The sequence below is a fragment of the Petromyzon marinus genome, chromosome 11 (assembly GCF_048934315.1).
Source record: "Petromyzon marinus isolate PM22_M1 ecotype Great Lakes invasive population chromosome 11, UKy_Petmar_22M1.pri1.0, whole genome shotgun sequence".
In the NCBI taxonomy this organism is placed as follows: Eukaryota; Metazoa; Chordata; class Hyperoartia; order Petromyzontiformes; family Petromyzontidae; genus Petromyzon; species Petromyzon marinus.
In genome coordinates, this window is record NC_133677.1 from 7,713,603 (window position 1) to 7,738,945 (window position 25,343).

Consider the following 25,343-nt stretch of genomic DNA (forward strand, 5'->3'; position numbering starts at 1 on the left):
CCACATTTAGGACCAACGTGCATTTGGAGTATTTGGCTGCTGGAAATGCCCATATGTTTGAAATGCCTTCATCGTTTGAAATGCCTTTATCTGCACCAGAACCACAGAATATTCTGGCATTCCTCGTTTACCTCAGGGTAAACAGGCACTGCCGTATGTGAATCCTTGCCTGGTATGTCGGAGGTCGCGGTGTTCGAAGCCAACCCTGACGCCTGTATATCTGGAGTTTGGATTTTCTCTCTCACCGCGGTCGCGTGGATTTTGTCCGGCTCCTCCGGTTTTTCCCATTACATTTAGCATCGGCATCACGTATTTAGAGTATTTGGCTGATATCAATTTCCACACGGTAAGCCACTTCGTTGAGCTATCATTTGTGGCCAGGTCGCTTCTGAAAAAGAGCCTTATAGCTCAGTGGGCCTGAACTGCTAAAAAATAAAAAATAGTGTAGTTTACTAGTTTAAATCGTTTTTTTAATTTACTGCCATTCATCGCTGCAACAAACCACAAATTTAGAGCGTGCCCCCCCCAATCCACCTCCACCGTCATTGGTGCCAACTGCTAAAGGTGGGGGGCTGCCAATTGAACTGCGCAGCATTGCTAGGACGTTGCCGGGACGTTGTTGGAACGTTGCTGGGACGTTGCTGGGCAGGCCTCGTCACTCCACAATTTACCGGCTACTAAAGGTGGTTAACTCACGGCGGGGTCCTTAACGCGTGCCTGGGAATACCTCCTCCAATCAGCGTAATATCCGCGTCCAGGAAAGTCGCCATATATTTTATTGCAGGTCGTTTTGACAACATCTCGTCAATCATGAAAACCCCAAAAAAGACACAATAATCCTGTGGCGAAATTAACTGATTTGCTATTCATGGTTCTTTTGGTAAAGTCACGTAGATAGAAAAAAATAATAATTTAATTTTAAGAAATTTTAATAATTTAATTTTCATTTATTTTTTATTTGCTATCTACGTGACTTTACCGAAAAACCAAGAATATGAATTCCTGCAGTCACGAAAGTTTTAAGTCAAAAATCAACTGAGTTGACACGACCCTCGCCTCGTCTCTCTCTCTCTCTCCGTCCGCCGACCCGTCCTCGCTGGCACCCCCGCGTCCGCAGGCGCCCGCCCGCCCGGCATGACGGTCATCACGACCACGGAGACACGGCGCGCTCGCTCCCCGGCCGCCCCCCGCGGCCGCTCTCCCACCAGGGGCCCGACCGGCGGCACCACCATGACCAGCACCACCACCGTCACCAGCAACTCCACGACGGCGGAACGCCGCTTCGGCTCGCCGGGGGCCACCGCGTTCGACTTCAGCAGCGGTGAGGGTCGACGCGTGGCGTCGTCGCGTGGGGTCGTGTGAGGTCACGTCGGGGGTCACGCGGGGTCACGTGAGCTCGTGCACTGTCGTGGCATGGACGGAGGAGTGAAGGGTCACACAGACCGGGACGCGTCATGGCGAGTGGAACTTCTCACGGTGTGTGCAACTATTGTCGTGATTATTGTTGGTGCGCAACATACTGTTGGCAAATACGGGGACTTATGACGTCTCGAGAAAACACCGACACAAGTTTCTCCAGGAGAGCTGATTCACAAAGAGAACGTCCTGGGAATCCGAGGGGGGGAGGTGGCGGCGCTTAGACGCGTGCGATTTTTTGAGACGGCAGCTTTGAGCCTCGGTGATGTTGTGGGGTAGTTTTGTGTGTGCTGTCTTCAAGCCCCCAGCCACTCGTGCTGTTGGCTGCCTGCCCCAGTTCGAATCCAGACTCAAGACCTACCTTTTCCCCCTCTACCTACGACTGATTTTTCGACTCGATGTTTCTTTGCAGACACCTCCAGTCGCCCATCATCTCCAGAGCCAGCTCGTAAAAATCTTGGTACGAACTTCTTACTTTACAAACGACAAGCCTAAATAGATCTCGATTCGGTAGTTGTTGTTGTGTATCCTTAGCTTAAGGTGAGCACAGGTGGAGTGACAGACGGCAGTTTGGATTTTGTGTGAGTGTGGTTTACAGCTGCTGCTCATGGCGAGTGGTAGCGCAACGCTCCAAAATCCCGACGACCCCAGTTCGATTCCTGCTCACGGTCAACACCGGTGACGATTATCTGAACTGGGCCTGGGCCTCCCTTAGGTCGACTCAGCCTCAAATGAGTATCTGGTGCGGCGTGTAAACATAGCCACTGGGCAGACAACGGCGGCCGGGCGTGGTGCTGTGCCACCCACCCCCTCGTGTGCCGTGCCGGCCTTCATAGGTGCTGCTCGCTAACGGCACTGGCCCCAACATCCTGTTAAGGCTGCGCGGGGGTGATCTTTGCCTTGTGGTTGTGCGGCTCGCCGCGATGGTGCCCTGATTGAGCTCAGAGCGCACACACATCACACTGCGCGTGCGGGAATCGGTTACGCGTACGCTACGTGTGAACATTACGCGCGGGCCCTCCCCCCGAGGGTGACGGCCCGCGAGGCGCCGGACACGCGAGCGGCTCGCCGGCCTAGCGGCTGCAGCGGCTGCTCACGGAGAGCAACTTAGCGGACAGCGCGTGGCGGAGACAAAGGGGGGGGGGGGGGGGGGCGACCCTCAATGTTTGTGCGCGCGGTTTTATTGACGCTGCGCCCCGCCTTCACCATCGCCACTCACCTCGCCGCGCGTGCCTTTGTGTGGTGTTGCAGAGACGCGCGGGCGCAGCCAGTCTCGAGGTGAGGCGCGCCGCGGTGAACGGACACCCACCTGGGTTTGATTGTCATGGGTTGCCGTCGGTCGTCTCAACAGGGCTACGTCGATTCAAACGACCCCCCCCCCACGTGCCGCACGCGGCCCCACGGCTTTCACTTTGCTCAGGCTCCAGGGCACCACATGAGACTCACCGCTCCTGTGCCTCCCGCGGACGTCATTTTGGTCATCGCTGCGGGCGTCTCAGCCGCACTAATCGGGTGCTGGAGGGGGAATGGTTTTCGAACCTGGCATAAAATAAATAAAAAAACGCGCGTGTGATTTTCAGCGCGTTCGTCCACTCCCGTCACCGACGGACGCGGCCGCTTGCAGGTCATAGAGGGGCCTGGGCTGTGTGCGGTCATGTGTGGGTCGCCAAGGGTGCTTGAAAGTCCTACTTGTACGTGTGTACGTTGAACTCCGTTTGCACCATACGTAGCCAACCGTGCTGGCCGGAGGTGCGGGGGAAGGACGCCAAACTCAACACAAAAAAAGCAGTTCAAAAGGAATGCGTTTTCAATCTGTATTTAAAAGTGCAGAGGCACGCTTGGGAGACACAGCTAATGCGTGGAAGGGAGCAGCAGCCACACGATGAGTCAGTGCCAAATTCCACCCCCCCCCTTCCCCAAGCTCTGCGGTCCTCTATATATTAGGGTCTTATCATAAATGTGTTATGTATGTTGAACTTAAATATTGATTTAAAGCTTTCGTGACTGCAGTAATTCATTTTCTTAGTTTTTTGGTAAAGTCACGTTGAAGGGAAACAACAAAATAATAAAATATATATAAACAATAAAAAAAAATTCTCACGACGTTTCGACCATAACTCAAACGGTCGTCTCAGCCGCTTTGAGTTATGGTCGAAACGTCGTGAGAATTTTTTATTGGTTTATATATTTTTTTATTATTTTGTTGTTTCCCTTCAACGTGACTTTACCGAAAAAACTAAGATTATGTTGAACTTCTTTCGGACCTACGTAGCCAACCGTGGTAATGGGAGGTGTGGGGGGGGGGCGACAACAACCTAAACACACAAAAAAACAGGTCTAAAGAAATGCGTTTTCAATTGACCATCGGTAATGAAAAGGTTTCCCAACGATGATTTGAACGTTGCACTAACAGCAGCGTGACCCCACTGCCTTCTCTCAACAGAGAGCCAGATCCGCCAAAGGCTGCAGAGTACTTCACCGTCACCCAGATGTGAGTTGCTCACCACACTCATGCACTGCCTGACCAATGGTGCTCCATAATCTAAACAAGACTTTTATTTTTATTTTACCAGGTTAGTACCACTGAGCTATGCAGCTCTTTTTTAGAAGTGACCTGGCTATCACAAATGATAACTCAACGAAGTGGCTTATCACGTGGATATTTACAACAGCCAAATACCCTAAATGCGTGATGGTGATTCTAAATGTGGAGGGAAAAACCCGGAGAACCCGGAGAAAATTCCACGCGACCACGGACAGAGAGACACGCAAACTCCAAATACAGAGCAGGCGTTAGGGTCGGGATCAAGCCCACGCCCTCCTGTATACCAGGCGAGGTAGTTAATATCTCATAGCCACCATGGTGATGATGATGAGAGAGAGACACCGCTAACTCCAAATATACAGCAGGAGTCAGGGTCGGGATCAAGCCCACGCCCTCCTGTATACCAGGCGAGGTAGTTAACATCTCATAGCCACCGTGATGATGATGAGAGAGAGACACGCAAACTCCAAATACAGAGCAGGCGTTAGGGTCGAGATCAAGCCCACGCCCTCCTGTATACCAGGCGAGGTAGTTAACATCTCATAGCCACCGTGATGATGATGAGATAGAGACACCGCTAACTCCAAATATACAGCAGGCGTCAGGGTCGGGATCAAGCCCACGCCCTCCTGTATACCAGGCGAGGTAGTTAACATCTCATAGCCACCGTGATGATGAGAGAGAGACACCGCTAACTCTAAATATACAGCAGGCGTCAGGGTCGGGATCAAGCCCACGCCCTCCTGTATACCAGGCGAGGTAGTTAACATCTCACAGCCACCGTGGCACCCACGGTGCGCCCGACGTCAGACGAAAAAAACTCCGAACCCTCAGTCAAAAACTCCCCCCCCCCCACCTCCCACCGGCCCTACCCTCTCCGCCAACCCCCCCCCCCCCCCCCACCCCCAGGGACCGAGCTGGACGACGTGAAGCGCCTGGTGAAGGGCACGCGCTCGGCCAGCGTGAGCCCCACGCGCAGCCGCTCGGTCTCCCGCAGCGCGATGGGGACACTGCCCATCCCGCGCAAGCCCAGCCTGGAGCGCAAGCCCAGCCTCGAGGGCAGGAGCGGCTACCGCTCGGACGACGAGACCTGGGTCAAGATCGACAACAGCGTCAAACCAGGTGGTTTCACGTTTGCTCTCTCAACGGCCACTTCCAAAGATAAGGGGACATGGTGGTGAGATGTTGACTACCCCGCCTGGTGTACAGGAGGTCGTGGGATCGATCCCCACCCTCACTGACACCTGTATATTTGGAGTTTGCATGCTCTCCCCCGTGGTCGTGTAAATTTGTCTTCGGGTCCCGCGGTGTTTCCCCCAACGTTTGGAAATAACGTGCGTTTAAGAGAATTTGGCTGTGATGAATTTCCACGTGATAAGCCGCTTCGTTTGAGCTGCCATTTGTGGCCAGGTCGCTGAAAAAGGAGCGACGTAGCTCAGTGGGCCTTACTTAGTAAAATTAAAATATGTCCGCCGATAGTTTGTTAGTTGTTGTGTCATAACGCGTGGCTTACCCGCCATTCTTACACGACTTCTTCTACGGTATCGCGATAGCCGGGCCGGGTTGTGGCTGCGCTGCACGTGGGCCGCCTGTAATGCAGCACTGTGGAGGCAGCAGCGGGGGTTGATGGGTCGCACACATGTCGTGAAACTCTCCCCCCCCACCGTGGGTGTCGAGGAGGTGCCATACGTACCTTGGCTCGACAGGAGACGGCGGTACAGCGGAGATGTGGACTCCACCTGTTCTGTCTGTTTGGGATGGAGTGGTTTTTCTCCAGGTGCCCCGGTTTTCTCGCGCGAATATTGGCCGGTAACACCTCAATATACATAGGGGGCTGCAGAGCTTGGGCAATTGTCGGCGCCCGACCACCGCGTGGCTGCTGCCGTCCCCGCACGTCCGCGGCTCCTCCTCGAGCCTCCGAGTCGTTCTCTCTCCCTCTCTCTACGAGAGCGACGAGCGAGCGAACGCGGCGGTGGAGGTGTTACAAGTCGACGTCGTTGTTACGATCACCTCCACGACGATACGCCGGCCCCCGCTGAGCGGCCTCCTGACTCTGCCGTCTGCCGCCCTCTTCCGCAGTGGTGCTGCCCCACTACGACGTGGACCTTCGCCTGCGCTCCGCTCAGGACCTCTCCTACTTCCCGCCCGAGCCGCTGCGCGTCGCCGACCCCAAGCTGTCGGCGTTCGCCCTGCAGGCGACGCTGCCCGGCGGAGCGCCCATGATGCCCACGCACTCGTCCACGTCACGCTCCATCGCCTCCTACGCCGTGACCACGCAGCAGCGCCAGCCGGCACAGCCACCCACCTACAACACCGTCGACCGTACGGCTCGCTCGCTCGCTCGCTCGTTCGCTCGTTCGTTCGCTCGCTCGCTCGTTCATTCGTTCGCTCTCGCACCGCTTAACGGCCCGCTCGCTCTCTCGCTCCAGCGCAGGGGTCGACAGCCGAAGTAATAATAAGAAGTGCCATTTTTTTAAAATAGAATTCCGTAAAAAAAACCCCCTCTATATTTCAAGAGCCGCAGTTCACGCGAATGCGAGGCGGCTCTTCATAAACGACGTCACGAGGCGGTCCTTAGAGAGCCGCGTGCGGATCTGGAGCCGCAGGTCGCCGACCCCCGCTCTAGCGGAACGGCCTCCTCGAGAGCCCCCCCCCGCCCCCCTCTCGTTCTATTCTCGCGAACGACGGCAGCCAATGGCGAGTTCTGCTGCTGCTGCTGCTGCTGCTGCCCGCAACGAGAGCGGCTGCAGCAGAGAGAGTTTGCGTCGTTTTTGCCGTTCCTCCGCTGAAGGAGTGCAGACTACAGCGCTTTATTGGACTGTCGAGTCCTGCCACGGCGGATCACCTGCCGCGTGTTCGCTTAATCGCAACGAACGCCGTCATCTGGGGCGAAATCGACGCCGTTAATTCGAAGCCAGATACGATCGGTAGAGGCCCCCTTTGTGGGAAGCCTGGGGGTTATCCCCTCATACGCGCGGACGTTCTCCGGGTAGTTTAACACGTAGGCTTTCGCGACCAATATTATTCATAATAACGGTTTTTGGGTTAGATCGCGTTTATTTATAAATGTGTCGTAACCCTCCACCACCCGACACGGCCAATCAGCAAAAAAAGTGTCACGTTGACAAAAGACAAATAATTCACTACTTTAGCCCACCGGTGTGTTGAAGAGTGAATCCACATTTACAGTTTGAGTACGACGTTTCGCTGGTAAATACTTCCAGCATCATCGGGTTTCCACCTAAGCGCAATCAAAAAAAAGTTGTTTTTTTACCATTGTTGTTGCCTAGTAGGTAGTCGTCTTTGTGCTGAGCATATTTTTTGTCGCCAAATGTTAAAAGCAAAAATGCAATCGGCTCGTGTACAACTCATCGCGCACGAGCGCTTCTCAGTTTCTTCGCTTTCCAAGCGCGACTATTACTCGGCCTTGCTTGCGACGTCGCTCACGACGGGCGCGTGTTTTGTTTTTACTGTCACCGCAGTGAACGCCTTCAGCGAGGATTACTCCACTCAGAAGCACAGCACGTTCGCCGAGCGGCCAAAGGCGGCCAGCGGTAAAAAAAAAAAGCGAACACGGCTTTAATTGACGACCACGAAACACCTCGTCACGCGAGCGACAATACCTTCCGTTTGGAATCTCCCTTCCCCCCTGCCGTGCGTGCTGTCGACTCCTCACCCCTGCTCAAGTTGATTTTTTACCTCTGCGTTTCAATAATGTATTCACCCCCCCCCCCCCCCGTTTCTGTACCGCGTCTTGACACGCGGTCACATTTAGACGCCGTTTAATGCCACATCGTATGCTCACCCGTGAAGCGAGGGGCATGTGCGTGATTATAGCAGCGGCATTTTAATCCGCTTTTACTATGGTGGGCGGTGGTGGATTTTGCACGTGGCCCATAACCCGGCACTGTGGAGGCAGCAAGGGTTGGTGAATCGCCGCACAGGTGGTGTGAAATTCCCTTCCCGTTGGTGTCGAGGAGGTTCCATACCCTGTCTCGCCACGAGAAGGCAGTACAGCAAGTGGGCTCGTTGTCGTCTGTTTACATCTCTCCGGGGATAGAGCGTTGCCCCCTCGCGTGCGTGGGTTTTCTCCCGTTGCTCCAGTTTCCTCATTAGTTGGCTTAAAAAAATAGAATGCAGGAGCCTTCTGAGTCCTACAATTCAGTATGGCTCTCCTGGATAAGAAAAACTAAGTTACTTATTATTATTCCTGTGTCCGCTAGGATCTGTAAATACTCGCATTGAAAACATCGCCATCAAGAAACAGAGTTCCGACACTGCTGCAGGTGGTGAGTGCTCGCATATCTGCAATATAACATTAAACATTTCAGCTAGGCTATCATCATCATCATTTTAAATGGTAGAGGCAAATGTAAGGAATCTGATTTAAGGTCTCGCATTTCTCATAACATGTGTCTTTGGAGAGCGATTGCTAAATCTCTCATTGTGTACGTATTTTTTTTACTGTTTCTGATCGCATGAAAGTACGTCACATTTCTCCAGGTACTCTTCTTTCTTCCCACAAAGAGCCAAACACTCTTGAACGCTATTGGTCAAACGTGCCAATTGCAGGACCCTCCTGAAATGGAGTCTTGAGACTCAGCGAGGCTCCTGCATAAAATAAAGGACTCGCATTAATAAGATCTCTTTGTGCCCTCTAGAAATGGGTAAATAAAACCCAACGCAGCATTTCCACCGTGGTTGCTCCGACGATTAATCCTGTTGTCTGCGAACCGTGTGCTTATTCTGCGAGCCGTCTGCGTATTCGGCGAGCTCTTCGTGTCATTGCGCCGCTGCTCTGCTTTGTCATCATCACAGCCGCAACTAAACTCTACAGCGAGGATGAAAGCGCCAACAGCTCCGACGTAAAGATTCTCACTTCCAGTGGCCAGGGAGCAAGGAAAGGTAACGGGCGCAGGTCACCGGCACGCGACGGGTTCAATATCCACGAAGTCGACTTTGTAACCATGAGAGCTGTCGTGTATCGTGACCTGTAAACCCAGCGAGCCGGAACGGTCCGGGACGCTGAATGCTCTTGGCACACGCCACACCTCCACTTTGCCCAATGTTGTCCACGTGATTGTGAATCACCTGTTTATAGGATTATAGGAGTGTAGGGTGTACGATAACAATGTATGCTTATTACAGACAGGTGCGCCTCGTACTGTGGTTGTAGTGCCTTACTCCGACAATCTTTTTTCTAAAACAGCCAGCCCAGCAGCGTTCCGTGAATATCGAGTGAAAATTTCAGCGGTGCCAGTATCTGATAACCTTTTCCCCTCTGCCGGTGTGCACCACACAGAGATGTATCTGTCTGAAGAGCCTCCCAAGAAGGACGTCTTGGTCATTCAATCCTCCAGGGACAAATCTGGTAAATTACGAGGGGTTTCTTTTTTATCTCCACGTTTTTCCGCCATGCGGGTTATATCCACCCGCTGCGTCGTAGTCATTTCGCAACTGCGATTGATCCAGCGATGATGATTTAACATTCCCCACGGTCGATCGCTTCCGTCCGCGCAGTTGCGTTTCGTTCAGCGGCATCTGCGCCATCCCGTGACTATTTTCTTACCCTGAATCCAAATGAAATGTCAAAATTACATTTTGTTACGTTCATTAAAAAAAAAGTAAAATGTATTTACTCGCGCACTTGATTCCCCTCCAGGCACCCGCACGTATGTGAAGGACAAAGCGACACTCATCGGTACGTCCCATTGCGCTGTCCCTCCCCCCGCACCTCCGATTTCTACGGTTGGCTACATACGGTGCCAAAGAAGTTCAACATGCACGCACGCACGTACATGCATGCTCGCGTGCACGCACGCACGCACGCGCTTTTCGTTTGTAGCACCGCTATAACAGGTGGCATTTCTTGACAATTTCCGCGAGGGGTGGTCATAGTAGCGCTTCGATCCCTCTCTGCGAATGGCAGCGAGTGATTGAACTGCGCGCTGGGCTTCCGATTGGAGAGTTTGGGAAATCCACTCCATTTTCGTGGAGCACAAAGCAATCCCACGTATTTATATCTCGCTCCAACGCTGATTAATTTAGTTTTTAAATAATCGAGGGTGTTTTAATCAACAGCGCGTCCTTGTTTTCAGTGGGATTTTAGTTTTTTTTTAAGTAGGTATATGTAGATATAAATATATGTTTATGAATCCACCATATCGATTATCTCATATACTTGGAAAATCGGTACTTATTGACAAACCCTTGGTAGTTGATGACGGAATTGACGATGATTACCACGGCAACAATAAATATGTCATCATCGTCATGCAACTAATGTTCATCATACTGACTCAGGCACAAATTAGTTATTCACAATCCGAATTATAAATAATGGTGACTTTCATGATGACATGGAATTAGTTAATGATAATGATGAGATACAAACGTAAAAGACGTTCATCACGTCGTTGACGCGCTGCAGCTGCAGCAGCAGCAGCAACAAAGTTGACCTTTGTTACCATATTTTTTTTCATTGTCATTATCATCATCATCATTATTATTCCTTCCGCAGAGACCCAAATGGACGACGAGCCGTGGTTCGCCAGCAAGAGGGGCGGCCTGGGCGGCTCGGGCACGGGCGGTGGCGGCAAGGGCGGCGGTTTCTGCAGCCCCTGCTGCGGTGGCTGCCCCTGGTGGCTCTGGCTCCTGGGGCTGCTGCTCACGTGGCTCTTGCTGCTGGGACTCCTGGCCGGACTCCTCGCGCAGGGTACGGCAACGCCACCACCACCACCCCCCCCCGCCCCCCGCCCCCCCGCAGCAGTTGCGTATCATTCAGCGGCAACTGCACCAACCCGTGACTCCTTTCTTACTTGAAGTAAAAAATATTTGGTTGGCACGGACCACCCCCCGTGCGTGGAATGGAATTGGACTCCCTGCGTAATTTCCTCCCCTGCCTGGAATTCATTTTGGTGAACCAGGTCACTGTTGAAGAAAATGAGACTCACATCCTGCTCTCACCGCGGTGAAACTAAATTAATTTCAACTTGGCCTATACACGAGAACGAGCAAGAGAGCGAGTGAGCGAGCGCAAGAGACAGAGAGAGCGAGCGCAAGAGAGAGAGTGAGCGCAAGAGAGAGAGTGAGCGCAAGAGAGAGGGCGAGCGAGTGAAAGAGAGAGAGAGGGCGAGCGAGCGAGTGAGCGAGAGAGAGAGAGCGAGCGAGTGAGTGAGCACAAGAGAGAGCTAGCGAGAGAGAGAGAGAGGGCGAGCGAGTGAAAGAGCGCAAGAGAGACACAGAGAGCGCACTCGCAGCACCAAGCACGGCGATCGTCACGCGGCGACGTCCTCCTTTCCACCTCCCCCCACCAGGGAGCGAGCTGAGCTCCGTGAAGTCGCGCGTCGACCAGCTGGAGCGCATGATGCAGGGCGGCGTGGGCCAGAGTTCGCGCTACGTGGCACCCGCAGCCGGCGTGAACCTCGGGAGGGCGCAGGTCGTGGAAAGCCTCAACCCCGGAGTGGACGCCGGCGCCCGGACGGCCACGGACGCGGAGCTCAGCACCAGGCTCCGCGTCATGCTCGAGCAGCACCTGGCGTCGACGGAGATGAGAGGTGGGTGACCGCCTGCCCCCCCCCCCCTTCCCCCTCCGTGGCAGCTCCCCTCGTTGATGTTCTTGGAGGCAAGCGGTCCCGTTGTCGCGTCGCACCGGCCTCTTCCGAGTGTTTCCACGAATAGTAGCTGGGGTGATGCGCTTGGCGGGGGGGGGGGATGAGGAGCGGGCGCGCGATGCGAATGCAACACGAACGACGGAAATATTTAATGGACCTATGCAGATTTTCGCCGATGGCAACGGATTTTCATTCGATCGTGCGCCGGCCGTTCCTCGTTTACCTGAGCGCAAGAGAGAGGGTGAGCGAGTGAGCGAGGCGCTGGCAAACGTGAATCCTCGCCTGGTATGCAGGAGGTCGTGGGTTCGATCCCGACCCTGACGATATCTGTATATTTGGAATTTGCATGGTGGTGTGGATTTTTCTCCGGGCCCTCTGGTCTTTCCCCTCCACATTTAGAATCGACATCACGCGTTTAGAGTGTTTGGCTGCGAAAAATTTCCAAGTGATGAGCTACTTCGTTGAGCTATTATTTGTGGCCAGGTCGCTTTATGAAAAAAAATAGCTATATTGCTCAGTGGTCCTTACCTGGCAAAATATAAAAAAAGATTAGTAAGTTTTAGTTTAGTATAATCCAGACCTTTTACCGAAGGTGTCTCTGATACACGTGTGCCACTGGGTGGCGCACTCCGGTCGAGTTGCTCAACTGTTCTTCCAAAAGCCCTTCGCTGCTGCTGCTGCTTCTGCTGCCAGACGAACCACTGTGCACCGGTTCCAGCTGTTGTTGCGTTGACACGGGGAGCGGTGGCGTAGTGTTATAGCGCACTGCACTACGAACCTGGGTTCGATCCCCGGCCGCGGCTAAAATCAGTTGCGAACATCCGAACCGGTCCTGGGCCTCTCGTGGGTACGACTCAGCCTTCTGATGCAGCGTGTAAAAAGAAAAGAACAAAAAATCACAACTGGGGAGACAAAGGCGGTCGGGGCGTGGTGCTGGCCACACCATGCGCCCTCGTGTGCTCGCTGCCAGCACTTTCCCGAACAGGTCTGTACGGCTATCGGGGTGTTCGTCCGGTGCCTTGCATTACTTTCACATGAAATGGACTCTCACGCTTTCTCGTTTCGTTCCCGCTTTCTCGTTTCGTTCCCACAGATCGGTTCCGCGGTCCGAAGGGAGAAGCGGGAGAAGCCGGCCTGCGAGGTTTGATGAATCCCCACGCGAGTGACGTGCGAACAGACGTGCCGCGTCCTCACACAACCGCTCATCGTCGTTTCGCGATTGCTTTCAGCCGGGAGACGTTCCTCTCGGAGGATCTTGGGGAATAGGAACCTTCGAATGAGACCCGGATGGAGTAGCAGTAGTTTAATATGTAGCAGGCTTTCGCGACCAATATTATTAATGAATAAAGGTTTTTGGGTGAGATGGCGTAAGGATAAAATGTGTCGTAACCCTCCACCACCCGGCACAGCCAGTAAGGACCGCTTGTGTTGCGATCGAAACGTCGTAGTTGTTTGTTATTTTCGTTGAACCTATCCACGTGACTTTGCCGAAAGACCCAAAGAACAGTAAAGTTTGTCACGTAAGCAACGCGACAATTAGTTACAACTTCAGCCCACCGGTGTGTTATGGAGTGGCGGTAGTTTATAATCTCGTGTTGTTTAAACAAAACAAAAGGTGGTCCAATGCCTTTCAATAAGGCGATGAAGTCGATTCAACCAAAATTCCTGTTTATATCTTGGTGATTAATTATCGATCGATGGCTGCGCCAACTCTCGGAAACTGCTTCTGTGAGTCCCGTGCGTTCACACTGAACCGCAGGAATCCTAGCGGTGCTTTGGTGCTGGCTCTCCGATCCTGCTGTCAACAATGTGCGCTGTGCTTTCCTTTCTCTTACTTGAAAAAAAACGGTTCTCAAGTTGAGAATCTCTTGCGAGTTGACGATAATGACATTGACGATGATCACCAACGATAAATTATATCATCGGCAACGATACGTTATATCAATATTGATTCTCCTAATTGATGCGCAATTAGTTGAATAATAATGCACATCATAAATGATGGTGAATCTGATAATAATATGGAATTAGTTAATCATAATAGTAATGATGAAGGTTGTCTGGTGTAGGCCAATCCGTTTCAAGGACAATGCATATATTATCTGAGCGTGATTGTTTGCATGTTTAACCACAGATATGCGTGGTTAATGCAGACATGGTTCCTTGCAAAAGGTATCTATTTAGTGTTTGAACATCTTAACACCTGTTCTGTTTACGTGACAAACCTTGATAATTGGCTGTGCCGGGTGGTGGCGGGTTTAACGACACATTAATATATTTACGAGCTCTCACCCAAAAGCCTCTATTATGGATAATATTGGTCGCGAAAGTCTACTGCCTATTAAACTGAAAAAAAAAATGTCATCAATAATGATGACGACTATGATTAAATTTACAGAGATGCACATTGACTTCCTCGGCAGCAGACGGTAGTTGACACGTGTTTACGCGTTGATTCACGCTCGTTCCGAACGCTTTGTTTCAGGTGTTAAAGGTGAAGCTGGGGACCGGGGCATGCCCGGAATCCCCGGAAGCAGGGGTAGGTGTCTCTCTTCTTTTTTTATTTCTTGACGCGTACGGCCCTTGTTGTCAATCCACTGCTGGATGAGGGCCTCCTCACGCCGTTGCGGCTCGTGGGAGTTATTCGACCGTGCTGCCCAGCGCACCGTGCGGCCGCTGCGTACCTGGCGACATAAGTTAGATTCCCCGCCCCCATTCTTGGCTAATATCGGTGGCGAGTGACGTCGGAACGGATTCCCCCTTTCCCCAACCCGCACGAACCCAGCGTGGTGAAGTATGGTCAAGACGACCGCGACGTCTGACGGGATGTGGCGAGGCCTTCGTACGGCAGCGGGTTGACAACGCTTCTGTTGAGACTGGTGCTCGTGATGCGCTCACGTGTTTGATGAGTCACGTTAACACAAATTGTTCACCTTCTTTAACAGGTGATCAGGGCCAGCAAGGCTCGCCAGGATCTCCAGGACCCATGGGTAAGATATCATTGCACGTCTGTACACGATCGTATTCTTCTGCTTGTGATAGTCTTCGTCGCCGTAGTCATCTGCCTCGTGTTGATGAGAGGGCCGATACGGATTCCTCCCAGTATAAATACATATTCCGATTCTGTATTTTTATCACAGTTGTCATCACCTCCCGCGATTACAATCATCATCATTGTCATTGGTCAACAATGTTAGCCCGTCACCTGGTAGTAAAGGGCCACTGATCGAATCAAGTTCCTCTCTTCCACCTCCCACACTCGTAGGCATTCAGGGACCCCCCGGACTGCAGGGACCTCAAGGATTTGACGGGACCGTCGCACAGAAAGGAGCTCGGGGTGAGTTGGCAATGACGGGCCGTAGGTGGCTCTTGTCACGCTCCTTCATTGCTATTTTGCCGTCCTCACTGATTTATATTCGCTTCTTTGGTGCGTGTTGTATGATGCGATTGCTTTTGGTCATGTTGATGCCATCACGTCCCTCTTTGTTAAAGAGACTCATCCTGGTCACTCATTGCAGCATTACATTATGTACATTTTAAAAAAAATAACTAATATCAATATTCGAACGGCGTCTTCAAATGTCAAATTTCGACCTGTGTCTGTGTCCATGTTTAATGAGTACACCTGTGCTGTGAGCATGTGGGTGTATGTGTTAGGTGTTAACATCAATACTCACGATAGAAAGGCGGACAGGCATGGTGCTGGCTACCCACCCCCTCGTGTGCCATGCCGACCTTCTTGGGTGCTTGCTAACAGCACTTGCCCCAACATTCTGCCCAGGCTATAAGGGGGATCTTTGTCTGTGTGTCTGCGCTGTTTAGGAGACGTTGGACCAGAGGGACCACCTGGCCAGAAAGGCCGTGACGGAATTCCCGGCATTCGAGGGGAACCCGGAGCTCCAGGTAGTGGACAGAAGGGCGACCGAGGTGAGAGTCACTCCCGACACTTCCAAAAACACAAAGATCACCAACTCTTAACTATTATTTTTATTGGACCAGGTAAAGCCCTCTGAGCGATATAGGTCTTTTTCAGAAGCGACCAGGCCACAAATGATAGCTCAGCGAAGTGGCTTATCGCGTGTAAATTTATAGCAGCACAAATACTCTAAACGCGTGGAGGGAAAACCCCGGAGAAAAATCCACGCGCCCACGGGGAAAACACGCAATCTCCAAATATACGGGCGTCAGGGTCGGGATTTAACCCTACGACCTCCTGTATACCAGGCGAGGTGGTTAACATCTCGCCACCGTGGCGCCCCAAAATAATACTTGTGTCAGAAGTGGACGTGCGGCACAGCTGGGGGGGTTCCTTTGGGCGTCAAGTCGGCCGCAGCGGTTACACTTGCGCCTCGCCACAAGACATGATCCTAATCATCTGCATTATTATATTCAGTATTATCATAATATTCATCACTTATACAATCATTAAAATTGTCGTTGTCATCATCATCATGATCATTCCGCACCTCTGATTGGTACGGTTGGCTACGTTACGGTGCGAAAGAAGTTCAGCGTACATACATCATCATCATCATCGTCACCGCCGTGGCTGCTGTTTTTGATGTCTAGCTTGAATTCAGCCGACACGATTTTGCTCCACATGTCTGGCCAGGTGCATCCGGAGAGCAAGGATTTCCAGGTCTTCAGGGCCCTCCTGGTGTCCCCGGACAAAAAGGTACCAGTGGGGGAGGATTAAAAAAAAAGTTTATTTTTTTTATTTTCACGAGCGTCGTGCGCTGGAGGGATTCGCATTTTGCGCGACTCTCCGGGTTTTCACTCACGCGGCGCCAGCGCAGCTCTGATTGGCCGGTGTGATATCAGCTTCCTTGGGAAACTTTTAGAGGGCATCTGTGCATCATTCCTCTGTGTGGACTAATACCATGGCCAAATGATGCACCCACATCAATAATGAATGAAAATTATATTAATTTGTCAATAAGAGTATATAATTGGTGATATATTTTTATTAGTTTTTTAATCAAATCATTTATGTATCTATTAATTTTAAAATGTTTCTACTTATCTGCTTATTTATTTGGGCAAAGGCAGCTTATTCACAGCGCCAAGCGAGGCCGGAGGGGTCGGGTGGTGATCACGTGACCTCTCTCTGTGCTCTGAAGAAGGGACATTGCCCAAAACGTTGCCGATTTTAGACCTTTTCTTTTTTAGGATACAGTGTTATTGACCAATGTATTGAGTTTTGGTTTGTTAGTAATTGTTTGTTTGTTAGTATGTGTGCTTATGCACCACTGCAATCGCAGCGTCACCAAATCATTTGTTTCGCCGTTAAATTCGTTCCTCGGGAAGTGAGCCGGAAACACCGCGGAATTCATAACCCGTACGGAACAACGAGCCTGCAACGTTCCTTAACGCGCCTGTCTTCTACGAATTCAAGTGAACGTGCGATTGTAATGTTTGCACGCACCTAATGTATCGCACGCACGTATTCCTACGTATTCCCATGTGCGTGTAATGCTTATTAATAATACTGAAGATGGACATTGGCAGGGTGGCACAGTGGTCACGCTTGTGTTACAACTCGTGAGCCTTTCGACGCGGAGTTTCTTGTTCCCCCACCCCCCGTGTTCTGCGTGGGTTTCTCCTCCGGCTGCAGTGAAAGTGCTATTGGCCAACCCATACGAAATATGCTAAAAACTACGCTGCAAATGACTAATTTGGGACGACACACAACCAGCGACGTCGCCCCTTCATGCGAACAAAAAAATTAACTTAGCAGGACCGTCCTGAAGAAAAAAAAAGAGTCTTGAGAACTCGATGTGAACAAGGGTAATAATACATGTAAAAATACAATTAGAATTGAGGCCTTCATCCAACAGCGGATAGATCATGGGTGATTGACGATGGTGGTGAGATGTTAACGCCCTCGCCTGGTATGCAGGAGGTCGTGGGTTCGATCCTGACCCTGGTCGCGAGGATTTTTTTCTCCGGGTCCTCCAGTTTTTCCCCTCCACGTTTTGAATCAACATCGCGCTTTTCGAGTGTCTGGCCGCTATAAATGTGCACGCGATAAGCCACTTCGTTGAGCTATCATTCGTAACCAGGTCGCTGCTGATAAAAGAGCCGCATAGCTCAGTGGGCCTTACCTGGTAAAATAAAAGTGCTGAGCGTTAGTTGAATCACTCTGTGCTCGTGTGCCTGTTACAGGCTCTGCCGGAGACAAAGGCTCCACGGGATTTGACGGTGAGGACTCTTGACCCTACCCCCTGCACCCCCCCCCCCCCCCCCCGCGACTGAGGCCACCCTCCTTGCCCCCCGCGCTGCACCCGTCACGACGGAGATGCACGGTGGGGTGGGGGACGGAGGCAGCACAGCGTCAGCGCTAGAGTGCCGGCGCTGACGAAGCTGCGCGCACGGCACGTCACTCCTCTCGCTCACCACCACCCCCCCGTCATCTCGTCCAGTGCCGGATGAAGCTAGTGCGGGGCCTGTAGCAAATGGTATAAAGGGGCCCTATATACAAAAAAAAAAACACGTAAAGATTAAAACACGTAAAGTTTTAATTTGCATAGTAAAGTCATTGTATTTTTTCATTTGCTATATAGCCAGATAATACGACAAATTGCTAAACGTAAACGCTCAGTCGTTCGTAAAAGTTGAAGGCGGTATAGTACTATAGTAATAGAGCAAGTGCAGAGTCACTGAACCGTAATCGATAGCTTGGAAGCATTTAGCGCGAGGCCCTTGAAAGTGCGGGGCCCGTAGCCACATATGTAGCTACTTGTGCTACTGGGATAATCCGGCACTCATCCCGTCTTGTCTTGTGCCGCAGGTTTGCCAGGAGCGTCCGGACAGAGAGGCGAGCCCGGACAAAAAGGATCAAAGGGTACGGAACCTGTTTTGGAAGATTTAACGCGCAAAACTTTAACTTGAATGTCGATTTGCCTCGAAGGTGTCCTGGCTTGGTCGGGAAGTTGGGGTCGTGGTCTGTGATGTGTGAACAATTTGATCTGTTGTGATCACTTTTTTGGTGTTTGTGCTGCTTTTTGTTTCGGTGCAAATTTTTGGGAATTGTTTATACATGTTTTTATTTTGGTTGGGTTTTAATTTGCACTGTAGTAGCTTAATATAGGATTTGGTCCTTGTATATCATGAAAGTTCAGCATGAATGATGCTATATAAAATGCAATTATTATTGAGCCCCATGAGTTAAATAATCACTGGTAGAGTTCGGGTCTCATGTTTTGCTAAGTTACATTAAACTTCGAGCCAAAACACTCTGGCGTATATGTGCCCACCCCACCCCCCATATCCCACCCCCCGCCCCGTCGGTTGAAATGAACGAATTTATCGTAAACGTGAATGGTGATTACCGATGCGTTGTGCTTCGTTTGCAGGTGACAGGGGTGATAATGGCAGTCCTGGTGTTAAAGGTGAGTCAGACTGCGCTTAAAGGACTGGACGTAAATGAGCTTATAAAGTCATTGTTCCATGGCTATATTTTTTTTCAAAATCAGTCGGCTATGCTGCTTTGGCCGTGTGTCTCACTGTGTGTTGTTTGTTGTCATTTTATTTCTGATCGTTAGGCAATGCAGGTGAAGCAGGGCTGCGTGGTTTGGCAGGTGAGCACTTCTTTTACGTAGGCACTGTTGATTTTCCTCTGAAATGCTGCTCTTGAAAAAGCGTCGACCGCATCGCCCGTGAAAATGCGCACGCTTGCGCGCGTGAATATAACCAGACGAGCAACCATTTAAAATGGTCGCGAGCGAGCCGTGTTTAACCCTTGCAGCGAGAAGCAAAATAAACAAATATATATATGAGATGGGACGAAGCCTGAATTGTTGAACGCGCCGCGTTTTTTGTCGCATTCAACGCGAAAATGTTTGCGTGCGCGGTTTCCCCGTGGCCTCTGCGGTCTCTCCGTCCTCAAACGGGCCCTCGCTTGATCTCGTTTCAGGCGAGATCGGACTTCGTGGGCCCATAGGCCCTGCAGGCTCAGCAGGAATAAAAGGCGACAAAGGTGATTCAGAGTTGTTTTTATTGTGACGATTTTTTGTTTTCTCTCAATATTTTCACACGTTGTCGCACACTAGAGGATGTGCTGCGTTTGGCCACCTGGCGGCTCTTTAATCCACCGCACGCGGCTCTATGGAGGGGGCATAACGTAGAACACGCTATCACAGTAGTGGCAAAGAGATAATTAATGTCTCCCGTGCTGTGCCGAAAACTCTAAATATGTATACACTTGGCTCTTTGCAGAACTCACGGATACTTTTTTGCTCTCAGTCTGTTACAGGGTGGCCACCCTCGGTACTATAGGAACCCAGCGAACGTGCAACGTTGGGCCGACGTTGGCATGTGGTTGAAACTGTTGGCCCAAATTTCGATTTAAAGCTTTCGTGACTGCAATGATTCATCTTCTTTGGTTCTTTCGGTAAAGTCACGTAGAATGATAATAAAATAATAAATTGATAAAATAAAATAACACAATAATATTCTCACGACGTTTCGGCCACAACACAAGCGGCCTTCATCAGGTGAAGTGGGCGAGACTGTCTGGTATTTTATTATCATTCTACGTGACTTTACCGAAAGAACCAAAGAAGATGTTGGCCCAAAGTCGGCCCAACGTTCCGCGTTTACCGGGAATTATGCAAACAATATTTGCATCGGAGTTAATTGCTAAGGATGTGACGATGCTGTGATTCATCGATGAAAATCGATCCAATAGGAGAAAAAGTGTATACAAAAACATATAAAACGGATGGTACAGAATTGCAACGAATATCGTCGATTCTCGAACTGAGTCGTAACCCTGAATCGTGGCAGTTTATCCAGTTTCCGTGTGGTAGCAGGTTGTGACATGCTTCCAAATCAATGATTCATAGCACCCTTATAATTTCAAACAATGTAATGTCACATGTTATCAATAGAATTGCCACAGTACTCAAATGCGTATTTTCTACATGTACATGTGGAACATGTATTTAGTGCTTCACTGATTTCGGATGCTACTGTTACCGCAAGCACACATAGAGAAAGTACTTATTGCTCTGGAGTCGAAAGAAAGCTGAATTTCACTCGATCTCTCATGAGCTGGCCGTGCCTCCCACAGGCGAGCCTGGAACGGCGGGTCGTCCCGGACCACAAGGTACTTTCCACGACTTACGCGTTAAAATGCGTGCGCGTTGTCTTCCGTTGCTATTCTGCGTACGCGAACGGTCGGTCAGTTCCACGGTAAAAGTGATGACAGTACGTGGCGAGGAACCTGATGATCGCAAAATTGATCGTTCGCGTCAAACGTGGACTGTATAAGCCTCTAAATGTTCTTACACGGCATGTCACTGCCCCGCGTAGAAGATCGCACTCCATCCCCGTGTCTGATAATGCTCGCATGGGGCTTTGTAACTCCTTTACTTGGGAATCACCCATGCTTTTGAAATTTGCTCATTTTTATTTCACATCTTGAAAAAAATCACACGCGTTTACCGGCGGCATGCAAAGCACAGCGAACTACATTTCCTTGGGTTAAAAACTGAATCTTGTTATTTACTTAGACATTATTCCTCACATTGTTCCCGCAGGAGAGGTTGGCAACCCGGGCAGTGCTGGAAAGCGTGGGGCGGATGGACAGCCAGGGGAACCCGGACCCAAAGGTAAGAGACATCACCGGCAGCCAGTGCCGGATTATCCTCGTAGCAAAAGTAGATACATATGCTACGGGCCCCGCACTTTCAAGGGCCTCGCATTAAATGCTTTCAAGCTATCGATTCTGCACTTGCTCTATTACTATAGTACTATATTGCCTTCAACTTTTATGAACGACAGGGTGTTTAAGGTTAACGATTTGTCATTATCTGGCTGTATATCAAATAAAAAAAATGCAATTACTTTACTATGCAAGTACAATTTTTATATATATTTACGTGTTTTTTTAAATTTAGGGCCATTTTGTAATATATGCTACAGGCCCCACACTAGCTTAAACCAGCACTGCCAGAAACACGACTCCACACACACACAACACCCTCCTCCTGTCTCTTCCCTCTGTGTCTATTCACACCCTCCTCTCCCAGGCCACCGCGTCATTGACAAATGCGTTGCGTTGTTTTGTTTGTTGCCCTGAATTGGTGTTTCTCAACTCCATTCCTCGCGACCTTCACCCAGTTTGCCTCTTCCTGGTTGCCGCTATTGCGCAACACAAGGCCGTGTGTGTACCACTGCTTGCTCTCTAAAACAATTTCAACAAAAGTATTTTTTTTATCTTACCAGGTAAGGCCCACTGAGCTATACAGCTCTTTTACAGAAGCGACTTGGCCACAAATAATAGCTCAACGAAGTGGCTCATCACGTGGAAATGTATCGCGGTCAAATACTCTAAACGCACGTTTCTAAATGTGGAGGGAAAACCGGTGGATCCAGAGAAAAATCCACGTGACCACGGGGAGAGAGAGTGAGACACGCAAACTCCAAATATACAGCAGGCATCAGGGTTGGGATCGAACCCACGACCACCTGCATAGCGGGCGAGGTAGTTAACATCTCGCTACCGTGGTGCCCCTCTCGATGTCTGGTAATCAGAAAAAGCTGTCCCGTGGTTGGCCGTCGCGAGGACTGTCATTGAGCAATGCTGCTCTGTGTTCCTGTTTTGCACGGAGCGGTGGCACAGTGGTTAGCACACCACGCTATGAATCCATGGCCTACATGAGTGGCGATTGACATCGAAGCATGTCCTGGGTCACCCTCACCCCCTTCTCCATCCATTACTCACCAGCAGGGTGAAGTATGGTCAAACCATCTCTTTGACCACTATAGCTCACTCACCACTCCGCCTCTGGCCCAGCTCTTATCACCGTAAAATTCTTCTTAGTCTATTTGGGGCGGCGTGAACGTGAATAGCGGCGGCACCTGGGCAGGGCCGGGTTGAGGTATCATCTAAGTAAGCTATGGGTTTAGGGCCTCGCGTTATGAGAGGCCTCTAAATACCATCACACGAACTCCAGTGATCCTCTCAGCAGCGGCTTTTGGCTGGCCATTGAAACAAAGACGATCACCTCATCACGCTCTTTCAGATTTTCTTCTGCGGCCGTCTGGAACACTCTTCTTTCCGATATGAGGAAGCCACTGGAGCTATGCACTTTTAAATCTGAAATAAGTAAAAACTAGTTTCTTTAAAACTGCTTTTTTTGTTTTGTTTGCTGTCCTTCCCCCGCACCTACGTACGCTGCGAAAGAAGTTCAACATACGTATACATAAAATACGAACAAATAATAATAATGATACGAAGTTTCAAGTTTTATGACAAGAGTTCGTTGAAAAATAGAGGCGATAGGGAAAAAAAGACTTGATCTAAAACGGTTATTTTCATTCCGATCTAACAATATGCAGGCATGCCTCGATTTACGAAGCCTTCGCTTGACACAGCTAAGGGTTGCCAGCGATGCCATAATCCGGCCCTGCACCTGGGCCTTGCCAAGGACCGATATGATGCTGTTTTTGTTTTCTCTGTAGGACCGCCAGGAGTGGCCGGACCGCCAGGTATTTTGCGCACTTCGGAAAATTAATCAACAGCAGTTGTATCGCCCATAAGGGGTGTAAGCCATACTTCGATTCATCGATCGATAACGATCATTAAATAACAACGCACGCATCGAATTGCGCGCGTGAGAATCGATGTGCTTTGTTTCGTGTTTATCTTTGCACGTACGGAATGGCTTCGGCGTGACCCCTGCAGCCACTCGTGGCCGCTACAGGGCAGGACCCCCACGCCACTTTTTTCAAATTTTTCTTGCTGTGGTTTTCACGCCTGATGATGATTGCTGCTTGTGTTGCAGTCGAAACGTCGTGAGAATTTTATTGTTTTATATTTTTATTATTTTATTGTTTCCCTTCTCACGTGACTTTACCGAAAGAACCAAGAATATAATCACCATAGTGTTAATTTTAAAAATCATCCCATTATCGAATCGAATCGTGACTATTCATCAATTCCTTGGCCGGGGGTGCATCCTTACACATCTTTTGTAAACGTGACAAATAAATTATAATTCATTTTGCATCCAAATATTTTCTTAAATATGTGTTTGGTGATGTATAGTGTTCACTTTCACGTGGCTAAACACACGTTTTTAAATATGAAGCTACATTGTTTTTTAAATTCACTATTTCATAATTCTAATTTCATTTGTCATTTATATTTTCACTTCTGACGTTTTCAGTACACAATTTCTATCGAGTACAGTCCAACGTATGCAATGACAATAACAACTTACACCCAACAAAATATAATGGATTTTACATTGACGTCTTACTTTTTTGAATAACTATATTTTTCTTGCTGTGTATTTTTTGCTCGGCTCTGTTCGTCACGTCTAACAGCATTCGCTAAACAGATAAAACTGATATCAGGTAGCGCTGCCGCTGCTGGCTGCTAAGTGTGCATCATTAACCCTTTGCTCTTCAAACATCGCAGGCCTCGCAGGAGAACCGGGAAGGCCTGGAGTGCAGGGAGAGCCTGGATTCAGAGGTATGCACACACACAAATAATCTCAATCACCATATTTAGGCACGGTCTATCCGCTGTTGAACGACGACCTCCCCCAAGTCACCGCCATTCATCACGGTCCTGCGATGAAGCAATCCATCAATTTCCCTGCACACAGATGGGTTTCATCACTCCATCCCTTCTGGGGGAGGCATCCTCTCGAGCGCGTTTTTTCTCCTTTGGCTGTCACTCTGTCGTTAGTCTCGACCACCGACCATCGTCCGCCCCTTCTGGCGACGTGTCCCACCCAAACCCAACGTACTTTTCTCAAAGTCAATCTGACGTCTGTGTTCCTCTTGTCTTTTTTTCTCTGTCGCTCATCGTGATCCCGCGCGTGTGTTAAGCATTGCACCCCTTCGTGCTCGAGAGTCTATTGATGCATGTGCACTTCCGAGCCTGTGCCCACGGGTGCCAGGAACGCATTGAGAGAGAGAAGAGCAGGTGTCCTCGAACTTAATTTTCTCTCTACACTTCGCAGGAGAACCTGGCAGCCCTGGCAGCGTTATCAGTGAAGGAGGTACGAGAACTTTGTACGATTTTGCACGCGATTTCTGCAAACCGATCGCTTCCTTTTATGGTCATCATCATCACCAGCCATTGTCTATCTACTGATGGTTGCGCGACGGACGTGCAGATTACGTCGACAGCGCGAACCGAGAAAAAAAATCATCGTGATTTCACCCTGTTAATGGTTGTGAATTGCAGGAAATGCTCAGACGATCACGATTCCCGGGCCCCCAGGTCCACCAGGGTCGCCAGGTCTGCCCGGCATGCAAGGATTCCCAGGTATGGTGTGACCTGCTCTCTCCACTGGTAGATGGAGCCTTGTAAAATGAAAATAAAACACAAAGTCTACGTGGTTTTTCTGCTAAAATGAGCACGGGGGCAGCACTCGTCTACTGTATACAGGCCCCAATCCAGTGCTGGAAACTCCACATTCCTATGGGTGGGGGCCATAGGAATGTGGAATTTCCATACGACAATCACTGCTGACCTCTCCACAAACATTTGAACAACTGGGATTCGAGCTCGCAACTTTATGACTAAAGTTATGATCACGTGGTACATGCCCTGTCCACCGTAACGAAAACCAGCCAACGGCGTTTATGTCTTCGCAGTAAAAAAAAAAGCCATTTAGCCGAGTCCAAGAACACTAGGATTAGAATTATCATGAAGCGATTGGCTACAAGGCCAGACTTTGAACGTGTTAACGTTACAAACTTGCAATGTATTTCGAGGATGCCTCCTCTGTCGTTGCTGAATGCTG

General features: G+C 50.1%; 1 protein-coding gene across 4 annotated transcripts in view; it reads left to right on the forward strand.

Annotated features, from left to right (window-relative positions):
- Window positions 1–25,343, forward strand: part of COL17A1 (collagen type XVII alpha 1 chain) — a 53,960-nt gene that overhangs the window by 11,483 nt on the left and 17,134 nt on the right. For all 4 annotated transcript variants that reach the window (XM_032952140.2, XM_032952137.2, XM_032952138.2 and 1 more), the window contains exons 8-37: window positions 1,118–1,321; window positions 1,829–1,876; window positions 2,668–2,694; window positions 3,860–3,907; window positions 4,871–5,083; window positions 6,041–6,283; window positions 7,444–7,515; window positions 8,185–8,250; window positions 8,780–8,866; window positions 9,264–9,332; window positions 9,624–9,662; window positions 10,482–10,676; window positions 11,278–11,517; window positions 12,668–12,715; window positions 14,060–14,113; window positions 14,520–14,564; window positions 14,840–14,911; window positions 15,397–15,501; window positions 16,187–16,249; window positions 17,740–17,775; window positions 18,365–18,418; window positions 18,930–18,965; window positions 19,119–19,154; window positions 19,490–19,552; window positions 20,648–20,683; window positions 21,117–21,188; window positions 23,044–23,070; window positions 24,005–24,058; window positions 24,555–24,593; window positions 24,782–24,862. In XM_032952140.2, the coding sequence (XP_032808031.2) occupies window positions 1,118–1,321; window positions 1,829–1,876; window positions 2,668–2,694; window positions 3,860–3,907; window positions 4,871–5,083; window positions 6,041–6,283; window positions 7,444–7,515; window positions 8,185–8,250; window positions 8,780–8,866; window positions 9,264–9,332; window positions 9,624–9,662; window positions 10,482–10,676; window positions 11,278–11,517; window positions 12,668–12,715; window positions 14,060–14,113; window positions 14,520–14,564; window positions 14,840–14,911; window positions 15,397–15,501; window positions 16,187–16,249; window positions 17,740–17,775; window positions 18,365–18,418; window positions 18,930–18,965; window positions 19,119–19,154; window positions 19,490–19,552; window positions 20,648–20,683; window positions 21,117–21,188; window positions 23,044–23,070; window positions 24,005–24,058; window positions 24,555–24,593; window positions 24,782–24,862 (2,472 nt within the window). The remainder of the gene's footprint in view (window positions 1–1,117; window positions 1,322–1,828; window positions 1,877–2,667; window positions 2,695–3,859; window positions 3,908–4,870; window positions 5,084–6,040; window positions 6,284–7,443; window positions 7,516–8,184; window positions 8,251–8,779; window positions 8,867–9,263; window positions 9,333–9,623; window positions 9,663–10,481; window positions 10,677–11,277; window positions 11,518–12,667; window positions 12,716–14,059; window positions 14,114–14,519; window positions 14,565–14,839; window positions 14,912–15,396; window positions 15,502–16,186; window positions 16,250–17,739; window positions 17,776–18,364; window positions 18,419–18,929; window positions 18,966–19,118; window positions 19,155–19,489; window positions 19,553–20,647; window positions 20,684–21,116; window positions 21,189–23,043; window positions 23,071–24,004; window positions 24,059–24,554; window positions 24,594–24,781; window positions 24,863–25,343) is intronic.